General features: G+C 38.3%; 1 protein-coding gene across 3 annotated transcripts in view; it reads left to right on the top strand.

Moving 5' to 3' along the window:
* Positions 1–24,133, top strand: part of LOC134537738 (cadherin-23-like) — an 84,847-nt gene that overhangs the window by 7,597 nt on the left and 53,117 nt on the right. Inside the window, exons 2-11 of one of the 3 annotated variants that reach the window (XM_063378498.1) lie at positions 3,124–3,192; positions 9,107–9,256; positions 10,264–10,529; positions 10,964–11,062; positions 13,944–14,078; positions 15,439–15,555; positions 18,127–18,193; positions 20,912–21,204; positions 22,022–22,207; positions 23,296–23,495. In XM_063378498.1, coding sequence (XP_063234568.1) covers positions 3,129–3,192; positions 9,107–9,256; positions 10,264–10,529; positions 10,964–11,062; positions 13,944–14,078; positions 15,439–15,555; positions 18,127–18,193; positions 20,912–21,204; positions 22,022–22,207; positions 23,296–23,495 — 1,577 coding nt within the window. In that variant the 5' untranslated portion in view covers positions 3,124–3,128. Of the gene's footprint in view, positions 1–3,123; positions 3,193–4,320; positions 4,498–6,457; positions 6,477–9,106; positions 9,257–10,263; positions 10,530–10,963; positions 11,063–13,943; positions 14,079–15,438; positions 15,556–18,126; positions 18,194–20,911; positions 21,205–22,021; positions 22,208–23,295; positions 23,496–24,133 lie in introns of those variants that run through there. The other 2 variants (XM_063378499.1, XM_063378500.1) reach the window with 2 other exon arrangements.

Genomic DNA, 24,133 nt, shown 5'->3' with positions numbered 1-24,133 from the left:
TTGGTTGAATTTTTATGTTCAAAGTTATAAGAAAATTATAGGCCTATTCTCATTAAGATCGACATTAATGGCTAAAATATGTTTGATAGGATTATTGGCCAACCTCAGGTACTTAGAGATAGCATATCAACTTTTCGATTGTAATAAGTGTCTTCGATTACCTGACAAGTTAGTTTAGATGAAGCATATGTACTTGGTTATAGTTAGATGGAGATTACCACTAACAGTACAGAAATCGCGAACGGAATCAATTAATAATCGTAAGTTCTATTATTGCAAAAGCTCTACATTTAAAAAAAGAATTGGCGGGACAACAAGTTTTGGGAAGTATAGATATTGTTACGAACGAGAGCAAGGTCGGGACACGTGCAGGTGCAGAGTTGGCTGGCGGCTGCCGCAACATGATGTGCGCCGCGCGCGCCTGGAAGATAACAAGGATTGTCACTTACCCCCCTCCTTTCCACCACTCCCTGCACGGCGCCCTGCCTTTGACACGTAACTGAAACCTGACAGCTATGGAGTTACGCGAGCCGCCGACACGTGTTTCGAGAGATTTCTGCCGCCGGGTCGGCGCGGAATGACGCGACAGGCCCCGGCCGCGCTCGCAAGTTCTGGAAATTGCGGCTGATAGATAAAACGAGGATGGCGGCCTCGAGAGAGTTTAGTAGAGTTCAGAGAGAGAGTGTTCAGGCGGTAGCCTTCCCGCAGCGTAGTTTCCGGGCGATAGAGTGGTGAAGTTCCTGGACGAAGGTTCCAGGGCAGGGAGTGAGTGAGTGAGTGGAGTCGGGAGTTTTCCCGCGGCGAAGTTTCTGGGTGATAGTGTCGCGGGTGCGGTGGAGTCCCGAGCGAAGTTGCGAGCGAGGCGTCGAGCGGATCCTCGGCGAAGGCAAGTGCGTCGGCGGCGGCGGAGTGTGGCGACGGAGTCCCGCGGCGGAGATCCACGAGGGGTGCTGCGGCGAGAGTTGCGCCAGAGGTGCGGCCCAACGAGGTGTGTGGAATGAGTGACTGGGTATAGACATTTCTTTAAGCGTAATTAATTATCTGCCATCTTAGAAGATTATTTGTGACATAAGTAGTGGCAATAAATAAAACTGTGTAGTGTAATAAAATCTTTAATTGGGCTATCCTTTACGAACCCGTGGTAAATCGTAACAATATTACACCGATCCTACTACGCAAGGATTTGCAGTTGAACAAACAATCTAAGTTCACAATTTTAGTTTGGCTTACTTGACCTGTTAACTGAAGTAAAAGAATAGCATAGGGTTCTGTCATAATCAATAACTATAATAAAACTTGCTATTTTGTTTGATGCCGTCCCTGCTGCCTGATTTCTGAATTAATGAATTTAGAATTTTAACTCGAGGGCGGGGTTCTTTGCCTCGTGGCTGCAGGCAGGGATGCGTCGACAAAGGACTCCCCGGGCTGTTTAGGCCACCCAGGACGCCATAACGATTAAAAGGAAACACTTGAATCCAACTGAATTTTTTAACACATCACCTGGTAAATGGCGCAGTCACGCCACTGGCCGTATCATCGTCTACCTTTACATCTCCGCGCACGCAGCTCTCGAATGGCGGCACTGGTTAGCGTCTTCTGGAAACAGCGAAATACCCAACCTGGGTACTGCAGGCTATCCTGAGATTGGTGGTACGTGAGTTGGCGGCGTGTGATGTGTCGGGGAAATAATGTTAAGAGCTCGCCAGATGGCGGAGCAGCTGAGATAAAAGACTAAATAATTAAACTGATTGTAAATTACCCAAAAGAATTGAGAAGTTACATGTACACGTGGTCAGTGGCGTAGCCAGGATTTGTGTATGGGGGGTGTTAGAAGCATCCCCCCCCCCCGTATTAAAGCGGAGGATCCTGGGGTCCTCCCCTGGGAAAATTTGGATTTTAAGGTATAAAATAGTGCTATTTTAGTACTTTTCAGTACTTAAATTTAAATATTGTAATGGTAAAATTTTTATTAATTTTAATATTAAATTTGTTTGAGTGATGAATAAGAAATTAATTAAAGATTTGGTGCTAAGGGGGGGGGTTAACCCCTAAACCCCCCCCCTGGCTACGCCCCTGCACGTGGTGGACGTTCCCGCACTAGCACGCCCTTGACACAGGCAGACACCACGTGTGGCGGATAGCCGAAACTAGCCCTAGGATTACCACTGTATGACTACTCCCGACCGGGAAGTGCTCTGAGGAGCAAAATGAATCCGTTAAAATGTAGAGGTCAGGTTGGATTCAAAATAATTACCACAGTTCCGTCCTCGCTGTGGTGTAGCGGGCACGAGTGCTGGGCGTGGATGCGGCGGTATCGATGCCACGGAAAACTCGCACGCGGCTGCTAGACAGCCCAGAAACTCCGTCGTTGTTAAAATGTCGGTGAACGCGTTTAGATATAGAGCAGCCCCGCATGGGCAAAGTCCAAACTCCTAGCAGTTCTGTTAAGGCGTGAAGCGCGGGTCCATCGGCGTGGTACCCTTACAAAGGGAAATTATGTAGAATGCGAAAAATGCTCATGGGTGAGCCAAAATCAACTAGTTCAGGACCGCGCGAAAACTCGCACAGTCGGCTAGGGCCGGCCGTGGAACGGATGAAAACGGATTTAGAAACTTTACCTATTGAACACTACATGCTGGTTTTGGCGCGAAGGTGAAGGCTCCACGTGCGCAGGGCTGCCGGCCCTGATGAGTGCTTGACTGCGACTAACTCCGCTCCCTGCGCAGAAAGTTACGGAGCGCGGGAAGATGGTGACGGCAAGCGTTGTAACACAAAATCACCTGGATCAACATGAATTAATTAGTTAGAGTTTTTAAGGAAATAAAAAGTTTTAGTTTTTCTCTCATTTAAAATTACATGTGCACTATGTTTGGATGGCGCAGTGCCACACCTGGCTGGGTGCGTCGCATAACACAGCCGGCCGTGACTAGTGTCACGCCGTTCGGCGCACTGCCCTAACTCACCCTTCTTGGCACGCGCGGGCGTGTTCGTTGCACTCGTCCTGATCAGGTGTTGAGGACACATAATGGCCTGTGAGATCAGAGGGAACACCGACGGGCGGCGTCATGTTCCTACTCTTGATGTTCGGGTGAGTTATTGTGATGTTATTTATTGTGTTCGCAGGTGACATGGCAGCTAAAGTTTTATCGGTGTGCTTGGTCGTGACCTGCCTCGTTGCCTTCGCGACTGCAGGTAAAGTAAACTATGTTTCTAATGTACTTTTTTAACTACCATTTTTAATGTATGACCATTGTTGCATAACACTCATTGCGCAGTGTGATGGTGAGTATTCGCTTTTTTTTTTTAATTTGGTAGAATATAATATAGTATACTCAAAACAATGCGTCGAAATTAGAGGCATCCATAGAATCTACTAAAGTCACTGTTACGCCAAAATAGTGGTCGAAGTGTTTTTACCGAAATTATCTTTTTTAAAACAAAACACTCGAAATTATATTTTAATTGTATGAAAATAAATCAATCGAGTAATGAAAAACACCATTAGAAATATACCAATTTTGAATTTCAGGCACTGACAATCAGCCGCCTTCTGCCACAGGTTATTATTTTGATTGATTGCCTGGTGCCAACTAGCAAATCAAAGCAGATCATGTATGCTAGTTCATAGTATGGTTGAGACTCTGAATACTCGGTGTGTGATGTCGCCACATAGCCGGCAAACAGCAGGTGTTGACCCGGCAGAAATACTCCTGGACGTTATAGCCATCAGGGACGCTGCACTATTGGAGGTTGCTAGTTACTTAATTATAACAACTATGTATCTCGTGAAATCGCTTTTATTGCATACGATTCTCGTTTATGGAGCTGCTTATCTTGTGACATGTATACTCCTGGAGCCGTATCTCAGCATGACATGCTGTATTTGGTCATGTGATTATAACTATGCGAGCATCGCTAAATGGCAAATCAACTGAGAGCCCTCTGTATGTATAAACATATCAACCAATAATATTATAGTAAAATTATATTCCGTAAAGCTTAACTGCGGTCTTTAATAAAAGTAGGCAAGAACAGCGATACAGATATGTACAAACATCTGCCTAATTGGTATGTGAAAATCAGAAAAAAAAATGGGGGAAAAACAGTGTCATATCTGACGGCCAATGCCCCATCTGTATCCTTTCCTAATCTCTACCAACATAAGTGGATATTACGATGTTGAAAACCAATTTTTTGAGTTTCGACCTTAAGGATTACCTAATCCTATTCTCTTACTATGGCTATATTTATAAGTGGGTGAAAATGGCCAAAACTTTTTTTTTTCAATGCATGTAAGGGCCGGTTTTATGACCTCCGGCTAAAGTTCCGGCTAAAATTTAACCGCAGGCTAGCTCTTATTTCGGTTTTATGACTCCCTGTTAACGTCTACCTTCCAGCTAAAGTTCCGGCTAACCTAGCGGGTGGATGAACCGGCCGCTAGCTGCTTAACCGGAGGCTAAAAGCAACAGAAAATAAAATGGCGATGTATCAGGCGAGGTTAGTTGTTGATAGTGATGATGACTATTTGAGGAATTCTATTGAATATTTACAGGATGCGATGGAATAATTTATTACTAAATGTAAAATGCTTCGCCGTATTCGTCAAAGTTTTATTAAAAATTACATGGCATGAAAGTGTAGTAACGCTTTTCTATTTTCGTCGAGTCGTGTATTATTATTTGACTTTAATTGATCACGAAGTACATAAACGTATGCTATGTATATAAACTTAAATGTTCCTGCTTAAGAATATGTGTAAATAAGTGAATTTTAAAATTGCAAAACGAGGGTTATTATTACCTATAAAATGCGTGTTTTCGTGGAAGTTGTATCTGTGAATTTTTATTCGTAATACAGTGGACATATGCCGGGAATGAAATGCACTTCATACGACTTCAGACGTGGTTCTAATTCAATGAATACAATTGAATGTGAAAATAAATGTTACCCAATTATCCCTTCCCTATCTTACAAACCATTAGGTACTTATTATCTACCTGCCACGCAAGTGCAAAACGAAAACAGCACTGGAATTATTCTGTTTACCGTATCCAAGTTTATCCCTTGATCCTATCGGCATGACCCTGTATATGTTGGTCTTGTTTTACATTATACTTGCTGTTTTAATTTAGAATGTTGAAAAATCCTGTACATAACACAACATACCTAACATATCACGATGCAAACAAATTATGTCAGGTCTTGTAAAAATATATTTCATTCGTATACATTTTACAATAATTATTTCCCCAGTGAATATATCTAGGATCTCTTGACCTACTAAATTAAAACAGCAAGCATCCTATACCACAAACTAATTCCATCAGGATCGGATTAATTTGGATATGTGATACGAAACTATTAGTACAAAAATGAAACCTACACCAGTGAAATGAAAATCGACAAGTATTTTCCCGAAACGGGGTCTATATTATTTGATTATGAAATAAATTTATTAAAGAAATAAGTGTTCTCTAGCAAAAATGTCATCCCTATTTATTTGTTGGTATAGAATTACTTCGTTAGTTTTGGCTTAATATATAACCTAACAAAATCATGTGTTTCAATACAAGAGTAAAGTTGAAAACACACGGTTTTGAATCGTAAATTGTAATTTTATGGTTTAATACAAAGCAGGTTTGACGTCAAAGTAATTTTTGGTTAATTTAATTATATCTGTTGCAAGATAAAGTTCGCGGCATATTTCTTTACTGCAGCTGTAAACATTCCGAATCACAATACAAACAAACAGCTGACTAACATTCTACCAGAAAAAATAACTGTCTTGCAACAAAAGTTACCAAATTCTGTTTTATTTCATTACCAACACAACCATTATTACACCACACGCTTGGTCAGGTTCCGGTTAGCCAACCGCAGGCTAAGTTTGGGTCATAATACACCCCTCGTTCGTTAACTGGAGGCTAGCCTTACCTGGAGGCTAGCTAACCTGAAAATTTAGCCGGAGGTCATAATATCGGCCCTAAACACATCTGAAGAATATAGTTTTACAGTTAAATAAAAAGGCCAATTTATTGACAACTGATTAACAACGGTTCTTTAATACTTTATGCTTTAAGAAAATTTACAAATACCTATACGTTGTTCTACAATAAAGGTTAATATTAAGTAAACCCTTGCTAATGTTGTTATGATAATATTATTAATTTTCCTTTAATACACTAAGCTATCTTAGTTTTACTTTTCCCACGCGAAGCGCTATAGACAGTTACATTTGTCAACTTAAGTTTCGTATCAATGTTTACTATCACTGTATTATATTATGACATAGTTGAGTAGTCGCTGATGGGGAAGAACCTTCCATATTTATAAGTATAAAATCATTAGTTCTTATATTTATACTTGTATTTTTAAATACCAAATTATTAAAAACGTAACAATGTAACAATGAATAAACATTAGTGAACGGATAAATTATTGCCGTCTACAGCTACTCGCAACATGAGAATGATTCGGTAGGAACTTGACATGACTAGGTTATTTAATTTAGTGAGTTGCGTGTATATACCTGGATAAGGATTCAATTAAAGTACATGTAAACCTGTTAGAGATTTGAAGGCAAGTATAGTTTTGGGTATCAAATCACAGGCATTACAGTTGAAATGACACACGAACCAACAGCCATTTACAGGTATGACATTCGTTTGATGATATGGACTGTGGAGTCTGACCCATTGCCCCCACATTTGATTACGGGCCCTGGACCCAGGATCAAAGACCCCCCCCCCCCCCCCCCATATTTTACAGTCACGTGCTACATTATAATTGCATGGTTTTTTCTTATACTCTTTTTAGAATGTTATCTAACCTGAAAGTTCAGGGTATAATTATGGTTACTATTTTATAAGTCCAAACTAAGCTTTATTTATAATATACTCAATAGGTTTTTCTAGTTTGTAAAAAAATTATAATAGTTAAACATTTAAAATTAAACAGGGCTGGGCCCGGGCCCTGGACCCAGGGGTCCACCCAGCCTCACCCTTGTGGGGGCCATGGTCTGACCTGTGGGGTACTTACCCCCCCCCCCCCCCACCAACCCCCCAACATATTTTTAAAGTTACTGCTTTTCTGTTAAAAAATAATAATAGTAGATAATTCAACACTGCATATTCCCACTCAAAATAGCATTTGAAGATTTATACCGGATTTTCATGGCCTGAGTATAGTTATATACTTTAATGATGCTGGATTTTGAGAAACGACCCTATAGGTTCAGTTAGATAGCCTGTAGGTATAGTGACGCTGCAACCGCCAATCTTAACTATGTGTATTGGGATGGTTGTTTGGCCGTGTGATATTGCAACACGTTTTTCTTGCAAACAGAGAAGTCACCATCCTGTGAAGCCCCACTGGCCACGTGCTCTCTCCTATAGCGTAGCAGTGTGTGCTCATGATTCAGTGGAGATTCAGTGCTGCAGCCCTTGAATCTCGCTGATGCCTTCACTGGCCACACCCCTGTGTGAGGGAGGCTGGGATGCAGTTTCACATCTAGCATCTAGGGCTGCCCGAGAGTTTTGTAAATGGATTTCAACCAACACAAATCATTACTGGATAGAGTGTGTGTATGTTGGACTATATGAATACAATATGCAGACCATTATAAAATGTACAGAAAGTTTTCCATAAAACATAGTTTCACAGTCACGATTTTGCAGGTGCAAGTGCCTCCTAAGTGAGTGCTTCTTAATTCCAGGGGGGTCCGGCCACCCCAGGATATACACCCATGGAACTAGATATGGGTCAGACAGCCTTTAAAATATCAGTTTGTATCGATCAGCAGAGAAAAATAATGGGTTAATTTTCAATTTTTTTTTTTTTATGTTTAGATATGTTTTCAAATACGATAATTTTAAATTTAATGAAATATGTAACTTATATAAAACTTAAGCTTCTCTTTTTTTGGAAGTACGGACATAGTCATTTGTTGTATAGAAACAGCAAAAAGTTTTCAATTAAACAGCAAAGCTGGGCGTTACTATATTTTAAATGCCTGTTCAATAAAAGTGTTCAGGTAATAATTTTGTGGGTTTAATGTGAAAAATACTTGGTTTCAGGTTTCCATGTCTGTTGTTTAGAGTGTAGTTGGGTCAGGGGCGCAACAACAGGGGGGGGGGGGGGGGGGCAAGGGTATTTTGCCCCCCCTCTGAAACCTTGAAGTGGGGGCAAACGGGGGCAAAGAAAGTGCTGTGTAATCAATTTTTAGATAATAAAACTGCTTAAATAGCACCATTTTCCACCTTGAAATACAAATTTTCCCGGGGGAGGACCCCCGGACCCCCCGCTTCAATAGGGGGGATCGATGATTCTTTATAAGAAAGGTATATTGCCCCCCCTATGGAAATTTAGTTGTTGCGCCCCTGAGTTAGGTGCATATTTATATTTTTTACATTAACTTATTGTAATTACATTATAAATGACTACATAGCAACCAGATATTTTGGCCACCAGCAGACAGGAAAAGTAATTCTGTATATAAAAACACTATTTACCTATATGTAATTCCGGAATCATATGTCACCTAATTTTTTACCTGGGTATTTTATTTAAGTAATATATTTATCATAATAGGACCCAAAGCAGATTTGTTCCTAACAGTAGTCATTTGTATGTTGAGACCTAGTCTCCAACCATGGAGAAATACAGCGTAGATTTTTACGTCACTTCAATGATTAATTTCTGTTTGATTTGGTCAATTGAAAGTTGCTGTGATGGAGATAGGGGGCGTAGTGGTAAGACACTGGACTCACAGTCTGGAGGACAATTCCAGGCTGGTCATCCTGAAACCATTTTCCCATTGTTTCTCTAAATAATAATAGCAGGAAAAGCACATATGGGATGTTTCCTTACAATAGACCAAGGCCAGCTTATTTAGCATTATTCGTAGTATGTGTTGTGTTTGTTATTACATCTAATAACCTAACTGTCGATGAGTTGTTCAGCCCAAACAAAAGTAAACAGGGACAAGGAGCTGAAATGACCAACTTAATGTGTAAGAAATAGCCTTAAACCTCTTTGCACAGCCGTGCAACGTTAAACCCTACAGTTACCCTATTTTTTACTGTGTTATTTTTTTATTTGATTTTAGGTTTTGAAGATCCACCTTTTGTAAAGCCTTCAAATCAAAATAACAGTTTGCTGTATGTTAGCTATACCAGCCAGCCATTCAAAATACAGACTATGTCACTGGAAGAGAACGAACAGCCTCCGGTAATTCTGGCGGAAGCCAGCATCGAAGGTTTGTGTTAAACTTTTCAAACTCTCCCATACACCAGTATTCTTAAAGCTTCAATTTGAAGTATGCAAAAAAAAAATTCTTGGAATTTTGCACAAATTTATTAAAATTTTTGCATATACATGCAGCAACAATAATTAAAATCACTCCAAATGGTTGATTGGTGTAATTTAACAACATTAAAAGTACTGAACGTGCTTTTCAGGACAAGTAGTACTCAAAAATACCATTTTCGGAGGTTTTTTTTTTTTTTAAAAGGTAAGCACCCATCTTAGGAAATGAAAATTTCAAATTTTTCATTGCATCTTTTTTCAAAATTAATGAATTACAAAAAATCAGTTATGAAGTTAAGTATGTTTCATTGTTAAAAGTTGTATAATCTGTGTCCTTTTGTTGCAATGTTTAAAGGTAGGTCATTTGTCATGTTCTTAAAGTAAATAGGTATAGGTATTTTTGTATATTGTGAAAACTTGTTTCAATTAAGAATTTTTTAATACAAATGTATAGAGTGTAAATTCATTCCTCTACGATAGTAAGATTTCATATAACGTGATCACCCATTGTAATACTTTGGAATTTGAATTTTGCGGGTGTTTTTCAGGCTAAGCCGCTAGGATCTCTGCAGTTGGTGGGTGTCTCCAGCGTTTGCCATGTTGAAAGTCCTAAGTTTCCTTATTGTCCTACTACAATATTTAAACTCACAAGTAAAAAAAAAAAAATCTAAATTTCAAATTGGAACGTTTCACTAGAGGAAAGGATCCATAGACCCTAATTTTATCAACAACTTTTATCATTATGCATCCACAATTTCAAAATGTCATGCTGGTGCTATACCCCACACACATTTAAACCACTGTCCTGGTAGTCAGAAGTTTTACAAATAACTGGACAACTCAAATAGGGAAGACACTTATAGGTAGGAATACAATATGTACTCAGAAATAATGTTGTCTTTCATTGTTCTACACTTTGCACTTTTCAGGTGATGTATTTTATTTTTTTCCCCATAGGCACGGACTCCATGAGAACGGTTACGTACCTCAGTCCCACAAATGGAGCGACACAGCTGGCCATAAACATTTCAAATGCAAACAACGTAATTTTAACGAAGGAACTGGATTACGAGGACCCAGAAGGACCTTCCGATCACACGTACAGGTTTTCTATATTCTTAAAAGAGAACAACAAAGATTATGCTCAAATAAACCTTCAAGTTATCAACGTTAATGATAATCCACCAGTAATCCGATCATTGAACTCATCGTGCCGGATACCGGTAAGCAATTAGCATAGTATGCACTGCAATAATTGACTGCTGTATGTTCTCTTAGATGTTTCGGGAACTGGAATCTGTTTCCATCATCAGGCATACAGCAAATGTTGCAACTGTTTCACAGTTTAAAGCTTACAGTGTTCTTCTTTGTTGTCTTAATTGTCTTGTCTCTTCATTTGTACTGTGCTTTTGTTCAGTTTTTCTTGTGTTGTCTTGTGTGGTTTTATTTTGAATTAATCCAGTCTCCTCCAAAATCACACTAATGTTTACTAGTTTCCTTTTGACACTAGCTAATCTTGGGCTTGTTTTCTATTTTTGTACTATCACATATTACCTATATATCAGTCTTGGTTTTTTTATGACTAACAGATGTAATGTAATGCAATGCAATATGTCCTTAATATATCACATACATTATTGTACTTAATGTTATACAGGAGAGCTGCATTAAAGATAAATGCGATGTCACATGCCTCTTCAAACTGACAGATGCAGATGGTGAGCTGAATACAGAAACTATCACAGTTTACGAGGATGTAAGTATCCTTAAATCATTTTTTTATTTATTTGTTACATTACAGAAATTGTTGTCAATTACAGCAATCAATGAAGCACATGGATCAGCATGCTTCTGTTTAATTCACTGATGCGCCCCCAACTATACTTCTATACTAATATTATAAAGAAAGATTGTGAGTTTGTTTGAAGTCAACTCAAACACTACAGTACCGATTTCAAGAATTTCAGATGAACATAGGCTGTTTTTAATTTTGTTTTTTAATGATTAAAATTAATAATTAATACTTAAAAATAACAGTGAACAAATATGCCATTAACATATGTACCTATATCTTAAAGACATGCATATTAGAAAGAAATGAAGTTACACTAATGATATATGGAATTGCAAATATAAATGGAGAGTTTATTTACTATATTTAACTTATTTTTGTTAACTTTTTTATTTGTACTAATCTTTCCATGGAGGCAAATAGACATAAACTGTGTTTCATTGTAGATGTTCAAAAAAAAATTATGGTTCCGTAAGATGTAGCATTATTTGTAACTAAAACAAGAGTTCTGTAAGCTTACACTGAGTAAAAAGTTACAGACATAATGTAGTTATAAAATGTTGGCAATAATGCAAACAAAAATTGTATTGAAACTTTAAACATTGGCAGTATGCTACTCGCTATTGCAATTGCTATTGTAGCCAGTCTCACCATGCATTATCATTGTGAATGTAATTTAATATCGAATCACTAAGTAACATCACCCATGAGGTCTTTCATCTCACTGCCAAAAATAAAAGTTGGTATTCCAATTATTTTGATGCGTAACCTACACCCTCCAAAACTGTGCAACGGGACAAGATTGCAAGTTAAAACACTCAGGAACAACTTAATTAAAACCATCATCCTCACAGGGCCAGCAGCTGGGCGAATGGCACTCATTCTTCGCTTTCCCATGCTCCCTACAAACTTACTTTTTCAATTCAAGCGACTACAATTTCCAGTTTGACGTGTTACCTCTCGTGAGGCCTGAAGCCCTGTCCCCTGCCTGCGGAACGCACGCACCGGTCTGCGACCATGACGCTGATAAGTAACCCTCTGTACAGTCATCAACTTGAACCCTTGTGTGAAATGCAATTACAAACTTAAGTAATTATAAGGACTCAAAACGTAACATAAAATTAGCAATATTTCATTAAGGCGGATGTGCCACAGAATACTGAGTAATTTTTTTGCCCATTCAATTTACTATTATTTTTGTGGTTTTTGGCGCAAGGTGACACTGTCTCACTCCCACGCGCTACCCCTTTCCGGTAGTCTTAATCAGTTCGCGGCCCGGGGCGGACTCTCCATTCTGTGGGGAGCCTTCAACTTTGCAACACTGATTCATAATTCTGGGTAAATATGATTTTACAACCGAAACATTTTTTTAGTAGCTCCCCACGGGTCCCTGGGTCATTTTCCTGCCCGCCTTAAACTTCACTCCGCCACATGACCACTTTGTACGGGGTTGGCAGATTCGAGGGTATATTAAGAAAACCGCGCATACGTCTGCCGGACTCACAAACGGTTTTAGTTGATTCTACTGTAGATTCACGGATCTTGTAGCCACAATAGAGTTGCAGTTTAAACAATAAACTTATGGGATTGTCTGCCTCCAATCGCAGAGCGCCTGTCCAGCAGGACTGCCGTTAGGCCTGATTTTTTTACGTCATAACTAACATAAAGTGATCAGGGTTTCAGTGTAAGTGAAATTTGTCAGTACCAACAATGTAATTCTTGCCAATGCTATGTGTGAATAAAAACTATGTTCCTCAACGGCTTGCTTTCATTTCCTAGTTTGCAATCTAACCAGTCAGGGATCAGTAACCTATGCTGGTTCATGGTTAGTTTTTTTTACCCAATACCAACCAACAGCCTGAGAGTCTATTGGACCACGCTGGGGCCGACGACCCACGCAACAACAGATGTTAGTTTGCAAGCTAGCCTGGCACCCTCCCGGATGGATTTCAACAGTTCAACACCTAAAACCCACTAGGTTCACCCCGGGCAACAGCCACGAGACTGTAGGTGATGACAAGTTAAAATTTCATTGGCAATCACTGTCAACAAATTTCAGGGTCAAACATACAAATATGATATTGTTGATCTGAGAAAAAAAATGATCTCATGGGCAACTATATGTTGGTCTGTCTAGATCAAGGTGTGTGGAGAATCAGGATTTGTTTGAATCTATTTACAAATAATACAAAAAAATATTGTATAACTACTAAAAATTATTGAAATAAATCAGTTTGTATTAAAATCAAACAGATCATCTTGCTCTTTTCTGTAAATAAATTGCATTTGTTTGGAAAATTAAATATCAATTTTTTATAATGAATCTTCAAGTTAGTTGTTTCTCTGTTAAAAATATTTATTGAACCGAGAACACTTTACACAAAAATAGACATGGCACAAGAAAAGCACATTTTTACCAAAATTCTGTGCTGTAATATTATTCTGTCCCTAACCACGCTCATGATTGTTCCAATTCCAATTTATCGTGGTATATGTCGTTACCATTTATTATTGTTTTCCATCCGAACATACCATCACAAAGATCATTCACAATGTTGCCACATATGTACATTCTTGCTACCAGTTTATGACTAGATAAATAATCTACTTAAAACTAACATTATCTATACACAACAATTATCTTTTGAATATTGTACGTACAAAGTTATATGTTCTTAGACGTAATGGATGTATTATATCTTTTGAGTCACCCATATTTTTATATATGTACCTGTTACAGATTTTTCTCTATGTACTGGTTATGTTTTATTTAGTAAAGATTTTAATTTGTTGTTTATAAATGTAATAAAAGTGCTGTTTTACTTACTACTATGTTGTTTATTAGGGTGAAGTGTCTTCATACTTTGATGTACTGAGTATCAGTCATCCAGACACATACACATGGATTTACCAGTTGGAAGTCATTAAACCTCTGGACTACGAGTTGACTACCATTCACTCCTTGGTGCTGGTCGCAAATGTAAGTTATTGTGTTAATCTATGATTTTATTTCACTTTATTATCACATTTAACTTTGTAGATGTTTTGGTGTGTTCGGCTAGGCAACCTTACAGACACATTCATTAAATACTTAGGAGAAAGAATGAACATAGCAGTTAGAATAAAAGCAGATTTTTTTTTTTAATTTTTTGATCTTGATTTCACTCTAGATTTAGGATGTGTAATTGTTTGCATTAAAGAAAAAAAAAGTTTTTTTTTAAATTATGCCTTTTATTATTGTTGTTCACCAAAAACAAGCAAATAATAACAGGGCAGCCAATTTACATATCAAGTCCTCATGATTTTCCACACATATCAACTGTTGCTTGTCTCTCAATCGCGAGAATAAAATATAAAAAAATACATTAATTAAACCTTTCAATAAAATTTTAACTCAAGTATGAAGTATTTCTGAGAAACGTCTTCGTGGGTGATTAATTTCGCACTGGGTCGTTGCCGATGCCTGTGATGGATTTATAAGTTGACATAAAGTCAGAAAGGGAGGAAAAAATGTTTCATCTTTGGCCTGGATCTGATCAACAGGCATTCTTATCCTGTTACATGTTTATTCATCTCGCTTTTTTTCTGTAAGTTGCCGACGATGCAACTGTACGTGGCGAAAATCTAACGAAAACTGGTTGGACAACGCAGCTGCCTTCTTTAACAAGGGTGAAACAGATTGAGGCAGCCCCCTGGGCCAACTAACCATTCACAACAAACATGACTTTATATGGCAATAGGCCTTACCCTCTAAGAAAGTATTTAACCAAGGTCAGCTTCCTCAGATTAACAAATACAACAAATGTTCCATGATGTTCGGTATTCTTTCACAATGCTGTGCAGGCACGCACAAATGTGCTGGGTTTTCCTGCTAACAAACTCTTCAAAATGCATGCCACTTACAATAAAAATCTTGGCCCCAGACAATGTTACAACTGCGCCACTGTGTACATGCGAAATTTCCTAATGATATTCTAGTGCCAGAAATATTCTCACTTTCCAAACTTATTTAGAGTTTCAATGCTCATATCAATAATAAGTGAAAAAAATAAACATTAGCTTAACCTAACCAAATTACTCTTATGATTATGCCTGATACTGCATAAATCACAATTATCAAATATAAATATCACCTTAGAGTCTAACATACTAGTCCAGTTATAGTATGGTTGATTTTAGTTTGTGATTATGCAATGTTATGTTAGGTACATAATTTGTAAATGGCAAATTGATGAAGTTCATGAATCTTGGGGTAGAACGCAAAAGAATTATTTTGTATAATCTCATATTTTAAATATACTTCATGATACTGAGTTTCATGTGATGTTTGTTTCTTGCAGGACACGTTGTTTACAGATACCCTTACATATCTCGTATATGTTGACAATGTACGACAAAGAAATCCAAAATGGGTGACAAGTCCAGGGGTGTTCCAAGGAGAAGAAAAGACAGAGCATGTAAGTTTTAAATATTCAACACTTAAATGTAACTTGTAAGGGTGTTTTTTTTAACAACGTAACATAGCAGAAAAGATATGGTAAGTACTTAAAACCATAATCTTAGGAAGAATATTTTATTTTATGAATTAAAAATTCCATAAGAATTATAGACGAGTGCAGATTTTTTACAATTATTAGATAATAATTTAATTTTTGTTCATTATTTCCTTCATTCATTTTGAAGATGGCAGACATACAATTTTCTCACTGACCTTGAGTTCCCTCTAAACTGTATGTGTAATCAACCGATGTCAAATTTAAAATGAAGATACAGCACAGATGAACACATTGGGCTTGCAATGACGAGAAAGTTGTAATAAGAACAGAAAAAAAAATGGAAGATCAACAATCTTGGACAACGCAACGACAAACAGACAAACCAAAAATTGATACAAAACAGGACTGAACAACACAACAGCTAATAGCGATGCACAGACGAACCCAGCGATGAAACTAAAAAAATATTCTGGGAAACACAGCGAAGACAATGTAGACAAACACAATAGGGTTTCTAAGACAAAACGGTTGAAACGTTTTGGGAACTGACATCTGTTTCCATGATCAGGTGCAAACAGACTGATTTTGGATTGTTTCTTTCTGTGTGTTTGTGTATTCATATTTCTTGCCTATTCTTATGGCTTCTGTATGACATAAACTGAAAACCAGCAATGGCGTATGCCCATAAAAAGTTTTAAATAAATTTTCCCCTTTGCAAGAAACATTCAAAGAACATAAAAGTTAACAGTCATAAATGCTGTAGAATGTGTTTTGCCAAACTTATATATTTTTTCTCCAAAACATCACCACTAACTTTTTCCCAGCCTTGCAGTATCTTGTACATTCTCATTATTAGGAGGTATGTACTTTTCAGAAGAAATTTTTTTTTATCGCTCATTAGACTGTGATAAGGTATGCGCACGCTAGTGATTGTTCCCTTTGTAATTGGCAGCCAGCTGCAATAAAAAGCTCTATTTGGTCATGTCAGTTAGAATACGTTTACTTCAGCACTGAATGGCCAAGCTTAATTGATCATTGGTTTTACTGAGAGTAGACACGCACCTGAAATAAACCCAGCCAACCATGAAATACAGATAATGCTACAATGTTATAACACACGTCCAGGCTGGAAATAAAAGAATTTGCTTTCCCACAGAAACATAAGGTGAATAAGACATAAAAATGATATCTGCACTCATCTCGCGTTACTTGTATAAATTAATTCTTTATTAGTTTATTGCTTATTTTGATGACGAATTAATTTTTTTAACTTAGCCCTATCAAAATGGATGGTTTTTGTGGTGGAGGGGGGGGGTAGGGGCCTTCAGCCCCTGCACTTCCCCCGCCCTTCCTGGATCTGCTACTGGTTGGTCCTAAGATAATGGAAGAATAAGAAGAAGAAGAAGGAGTGGTTGTAGTTTAATCACCATTTGGCATGCTACAAAAAAATTTTTAAAAAGCAGTTTAGTAGCAAGTTAAGTGCTGTTTGTATGAACATTTTTCAATGTTAGAGTTAACAATTTTTTTTTTTTAATTCTATGACTTAAGTGCAGTAAAATGTGTGGAGAGCATTGGTATGCTACAGGTTTCTCTGCATGATTTAAAATAATATAAACACCAATTTCATGTTGAAACTAACCACAAACAATTTCAAAGACAATAGTTATTGAAGAACACTTGGAATTAAATAGGTGAATAATTGCTCTCTGTCGTGTTAATTTGGAAGTGCTATTTCGGTTATCATTGTAAACAGAAATTCTTGGCATGTGACAATGCTGTGTCATTTTGATTGGGACTAACACTGTCTCTCTGTCTGTCTGCAAGTCTGAAATGTTGTAGTCCATGTTTTACACCACATTATAAGCTTCAGTATTTTTTTTTCCTTCCAAATAGTCCTTTTGTTTTTTGTTTTTTCTTTTTTTTTTCCAGTTCACTATACATTTTTTTAAGAAGAGTTTATAGTTCTTAAATTTATATTATTACTTAGAAATTTGTTTTTAGAAATACTATTTAATCCCCTGCTAGTCTGCTCTTCTTTATATTCTCTTTACTTTGATCCAACTCTACATTATATTGAAGAAAACAATTGTATTTTATTAAATTTACTCTATTTTTTTTTATGGCCTTAACTGGTTGTTTAATAGTAGAGCATGCTTTTATAGAATACAACTTTTTATTCTCCTATACATTATCATCTGCAAACTATTTCTCAACTCATTTTTATATGAAAAAAAGACATAATGTCATTGAGCTTCAATATCTAAGTTCATATTTTTTTCATTTTTTAGAGCCCTCTTCAAACAATAAACAGAATTTATGGCTACATCCCTTATCTTCATGACATCCCTTAACTTTGTGCTTCAAAATTTTTAAAAACATTTATTAGAATTTACAGTTTACAATTTGTCATATCTTCAATTCTTTCCTGTGAAATATGTATGTACTTTTTTTCTAGTACAAATTTACTTAAATTTTTATATCTGTATGTCATTATTTCCACCAGAGTAATTATTTTATAATTTTGTTTTTCAGACTGTTGCATTTAAAGCAATAGATGGGGACACTGGATTGAATGATGAAATAGCATACGGCCTAAATGGTATGGTATCTTTCTTATGTTTGATCTGTGTATGTAGTTACCTTTTTTTTTTTTTACAAGAAACCTAGCTGATAAAAACTCTCTCTTGGTTGCTGCTTGAATAAATTTCCTGCAACTTTTTTTTTCTTTTTTCTTTTTCATAAAACACTTCTCTGATGGTTGGAATTTGCTTCCCACCTTCAAGCAAGAGATGTTCAAATGTAATACGTACAGTGGAAGGTGTTTAATCCGGAATTCCATTGTTCAGCACATTTTGTAGTCCGGCACAAATCAATCGAGTCGCTCTGGTTTTTATATATAATATATATATATGTGTGTGTGTGTGTGTGTGTGTGTGTGTGTATATATATATATATATATATATATATAGAGAGAGAGAGAGAGAGAGAGAGAGAGAGAGGAGAGAGAGAGGAGAGAGAGAGATAGGAGAGAGAGGTCCCAACTCTACCATGTGAAAAATTTGGTGTTGATTTGTGTGACTTTGGAGGGAAGAGTTATTTGGTCTTGTTGGACTACTTTTCCAAGTGGATGGAAGTGGTACTGACGACAGTCGTCGTGCCCTCATAGACTTAGAGGCCGTTTCTGCCCACCGCCGGGTACCTGAGGGGGGCTATTTCCCCCTAACCCCTCTGTGCAGTGCAGTGAGTGCTCCGTGCTAGGGACGCACCCGCGTGCGCCCTAACTTCGCTTCTGGACCGCTCAAGGACGGACATCTTTGTATAATTATTTGTAATAACTGAACTTGTAATTATGTATGCAAATAGGGTAGTTATGTGTTTTGTTTGAATCGTGTAGCTTTGTACAGGGGCTGCGCCTGGCCCGCAGTGGACACGCGACCCTCCGTGCCGCTTTTCCCCCTTCCCCCCTCCTCCTCTCGCGCGGCGAAGCGGCCGCGCGGGGCGGGGAGTCGTCAGTCGCCGCTTGGCTGCCGTCGAGGGAGGTCCTGTATCGCTGCTTCTTCGAGTCCGCAGGCCCTCTGCCACGCGCGTTGCTAGCGTCGCTACCGTCGTTTCGGTTAGCTCCCACGTTCGACATCCTCAGTCGCGGAGTAGTGCACCTTCGTGGTTGACCTGCAATTTGCGTTCGCTCCCGGCGCGGCGGGGGACGTGTCCCGTAACATCGTTGTGGGTCAGGCGCGCTCAGGGAAAAGGGCTAAATAAAACATCTTGTAGACTAACAGCGGACGTTTCCTGGTTCGATCTCCACTCCCATACTCCTGCCCTGTTCATCACCTCCCCCTCTCCCCAGCTCCCGGTCCCGGCCACAGTAGGCACGAACCCCCACCTCTCACTGAGTTAGTCGGCAACAATAATTCCAACCTAAATTCATAGTCGCACGTCGGGGACCGGGAAGGAGCCACGGCCTGGGGACGACAGTACTAGTTGAAAACAAACAAGTTGGGGGTGTAACGACAGCACTGTTGACCGTGTTTGCAACACACGGTGTCCGAAAAGTGATTGTGTCTGACAACATGCCGTTTAATTCATACAAGTACAAAAAATTTGCAGCATGTTGGGATTTTGAAGTTGTGACAAGCCCAGGTTACCCGAGGTCTAATGGGCAAGCAGAGCGGGCGGTGCAAGTTGCAAAGAACATGCTCAGAAGATGCCTGGATCTGAAAACTGACTTGTCAGTCATGCTACTTGAGTATAGAAATACTCCCCTGTCGGGAGTGGGAGTGTCACCAGCACAGCTACTCATGAGCCGGTGTGTGCGGACCAAGTTGCCAGTCAGCAAGAAACTGTTAAAACCTCAAGTACACACCAAAGTAACTCAGGCGTTACAAGACAGGCAAGATAAAAGCAAGCAGTGGCACGATAAAAGGGCGAAAATGAAAAGAGGGATCAACCAGCAGGACCGAGTGTTGCTATATAGAGAGAGACAGTGGGAACCTGCAGAAGTAGTGCGAGAAGCGGGGACACCAAGATCGTATGTGGTCAGGGATCAAGAGGGTTGGCAGGTCAGAAGAAACTCTGTACATCTGAGACCATCGGCTTTGCCTGTGGAGAAGCATGGTAGACGGTCCAGCCTAGACTTCAACTTCAGAGGGTTTACACCAGAAGAAGTAGCAAGGGGCCAGGGAGAAGAGCAGTCGACCGGAGGACAAGGAAAAGTCAGCCAGCAGGGAGATGCTGCTGTGGAGCCGTCGAGTGGAGGACAAGAAAACGTCAGCCAGCAGGGAGAGGCTGCTGTGAGTGAGCGTGAGAACAAGGGAGCAATTGTGGAGTGTCCGGTGCACACAAAGAGTGGCCGGGAAATCAGAATGCCTGCAAGATTGAGAGACTAGTTTGTCAAACGCTGTGACAGTGCGTTATTCGTTAGGGGATGGTGTTGTGATTGGAAGTTGGCAGACATGAAGGCGAGCAGTATTCAAGTAATGGCGGACCTCTAATAGATCATAACTGGAACGTGTTATTATGTCTTGTAACCAATAGTAAATAATAAAGAAATAAAACACCCTACAGGTGGTTCCTTTCTGCTTCTAATGCCTACCTGAGAGTCTACTTGCAGTGATTACACTGTACTCCGTATCTTTATGTGTATGCCTCAAAATTTCCCCAACTGTTGGTGGGAATCCAACGAGAATAAACAAGTAATCATAAACATAGTGGGGTTCAAACCACTTGGGTACTAGCTCAATGCTCATTCATATTTCTACTTCCCTTGGGAAATGGAAGAAAAGGGTTTCAATGGTAATTTTTTGTTTTCTTTCCACAGAAGAAGAACAGTACTTTAGCATCGACAAAAGCACCGGCCTGCTGACAATTCACTACATTGATAGGGACATTCTGGCCAGCGACTACTTCAGCTTCAGTGTGTTGGCCTACAAGAAAGAGTTCCCAGAATACAACGTAAGTCTCACCATGACCGTTATGGTACTGGACATTGATGACCACACACCGAACTTCACCATCGGTGCCGACGAGGAGAAACGCTTGGAGATCTACATTGACGAGAGAAGCACGACACTTCAGCTGAATGACACCATCACCGTGAGGGATCCAGATCTTGTAAGTATTAAAATTTAAAGATTTTTTTTGAGATTAAACTTAAATTATGCTCCTGAATTATTACCTTTATGATATTTGTTACTTCAATGTAATTGTATGTTGTATAGTTGATTACTCATTTTTGTGTGTGTGTACAAGCATAGTTTTAGGTAAGTTTTATGTGCTTTGTGTCTTTGTTGCATAAAGTAGGTGCATGAATCAGCAGTACCTATTATTATGATCAGAGTCCATAAGTACACATCAACATATCAAGACAGTGCTTTACTGTTCACATGACAATGAGATGTTCTTTGATAACGAATCTTTAACTTTTTTATTACTTGTTGAAACTAAGAAATTAAAATGTTTTGATTTAGTTAATGTTAAAAAGTCTACAGTCACTAAATTTTTAATATTGAAAAAATATTCTCAAGGTCATATTTTAAACAAACCTATTAAAAAAATATTTTTTATTCACATGGGATTATTACCATTGGATATCTGTTAACATTCCCCTCAGTGTATATGCATGTACGTATATATATTTTACCTTGGAGTTTACCTTGGAGGGTTTACTCTTGGAAAGTTTACCTTTAATTTGGCAAAGATTTCACATTTACATCTATCTATCTTCGTTGCTTTCCTGTGACCGGTTGATAGTGCACCATGACTTTACGGACACACTGTGTATATTATATATTTGAGTGTGTTTCAAGAGCAAACTCAATATTGCTAAATTATGGACTTAATCCCTTTCTGCATGGGCGGATTCAGTTGTGTTGGTAACATCGCAAAGTTGTGCACCAAACACTAAAGCATGCTGTCACGTTTGAACAAGGGTCTGAATGGAACGTTCAGCCTCACCCTCGAAAACGACCCGGACAACAGCAGCGCCGTGGGGTGGAGCCACAACTTCCTCATCGTCCCCACGAGCGGCTACCAGACGGTCGAGCTCACGCTGGCCATCAGGAACGGCACGAAACTGGACTACGAAGATCCTGACTGGAGGGACATGTTCATGCAGGTGAGTTGTACTTGCTGCTTCTCGCGTGGAATTGCCGTGCTGCCAGGTGCTGAGGATTTACCGTGATTATTACTGATCGAGACGTCCATTTACGGAATTATGGCGATTAATTTGTTTCTCGCAGAAACAGAAAATGAATGACTCTCCAGAAATATCATGTCTCTTATCAGCATTTTGTGCAATAAAATCTCACACATATAGCCGGTTGTCTGTGGCTGCAAATATGGTACGTTAGTTTTGGTATCATCCAGTTTGGTTGTATCCATTTTAGCTTATTAAGTGTGCAATAAAAACAAATTGGCCTCCAAGGAGATTTAAGAATTCCAACATGCAATTCTTGCATTATCAAATGACAATTAGAATGCAGGCCTTTCGAAGTACTTAACATAAATATAAATCCTGCTACTTATTTATTTTTTAATATTAAGTTGTTTTTATTTTTTATGTTTGTAATGTTTAAACTTTTTAATGAATGGATTTGCTCATCACTATATGATTTTTAATAATTAATTTAACATTTTCTATTTGGCGTAATTTTTATTACATTTGCTTTCCAAGTGTTTTATTGTTAATGCATTAATATGATTACTGATGGCAGCTTTAGAATTGTCTTGGGCTTGAAATAACTTGTCGTTCATAAGCAAATTATAGCATTTGCACAGTAAACACAGCTCAGACAGAAATTTAATTTGGTTAGTGAGTTTTGATCTGTAACAGAAAAGCTACAAATACCTGGTGAACCAATTTCAACACTTTTTTCAGAACATTTGAATAAAAATTTTTTTGCCATGTGGTGGCGCCCAAGTTAATGATGAATAATTACATTTGTCAAAGATGTACTTTTAACTAGACATCAATACTATAAAGTAAATATTTATTGTTGTGTATGTATTTAGCTTTGAGTAGACCTACAGGTAACTATTTAATCACCTTTACCAATGTGACAAAATGGCAGTTTCAAAAACAAATAAAAATTATAGCCATTCAAAATAACACCTCACTTAAAGCAAAGCAACTTTTTCATCATAATTTACATTGCAGTGTGTGATATTGAGAATCGTGTGGTCAGTTATTGTGGTACTTTGCAGATAGTAGCAACTGAAAGTTTTGATCCAACCCACGTAAACCACACCAGAGTGATCATACATCTGAACGACATCAACGACGAATACCCGGTGTTTGATAAAAACGAGTACAACACGACGTTGAGGGAAGATGCAGAAGTTGGGGATTTTGTCATCACTTGTCACGCTACCGATGCGGACTTCAACTATACGGATCCTGTGACGTAAGTTCTCTCCTGCATGCTCTAGCTTACTAAGTATCTAAGTACACTAAGTTGTTTTTAAGGTAAATATCAAAGAAAGACTACCTGTTGCAGTCTTTACCATGGTGTAACTTATGGAAAAATTCCACTAGTTTTTTTATGAGCTCTAGATCCCAAAACCATTGTTATCTCATATGTACTATACATATACATATATTAGTTTTGGATCGATTCTGATACACAAAACTATTTATTTACATCTTGTAGATAGCGTGTAGAAAAATTTTAATATTTATAATATATTTGATAAACTACAATTGTACATTCATGCTATCACTGTATACCTGCAAATTTTAGTGCAGAAAAAATTCTAATGTACGTAATTAATGTCTGCTTACATATTGTAGATAATATGTCTGATGAAAGACTAGAAGGTCTCTAAGATAATAACTGGATGAATAATTAGTAATTTGATTCATGTTGCTTTGTTTAAGTTTTTATACTGCAATGAGCATCTATGAATATTGGCTTAAGAGACAGCATAGAATAAGAATTTTCTTCATTTTCAAAGCAGTTGCGATAACACTCTTATTGCACTTGTGTGTTCTGCCAAAGTATTTAAAAATACACCTAGCACTAGAATTTTCCCTTGCAAAAAA

The sequence above is a fragment of the Bacillus rossius genome, chromosome 12 (assembly GCF_032445375.1).
Source record: "Bacillus rossius redtenbacheri isolate Brsri chromosome 12, Brsri_v3, whole genome shotgun sequence".
NCBI lineage: Eukaryota > Metazoa > Arthropoda > Insecta > Phasmatodea > Bacillidae > Bacillus > Bacillus rossius.
This window is presented reverse-complemented; position numbering and strand designations above follow the sequence as displayed.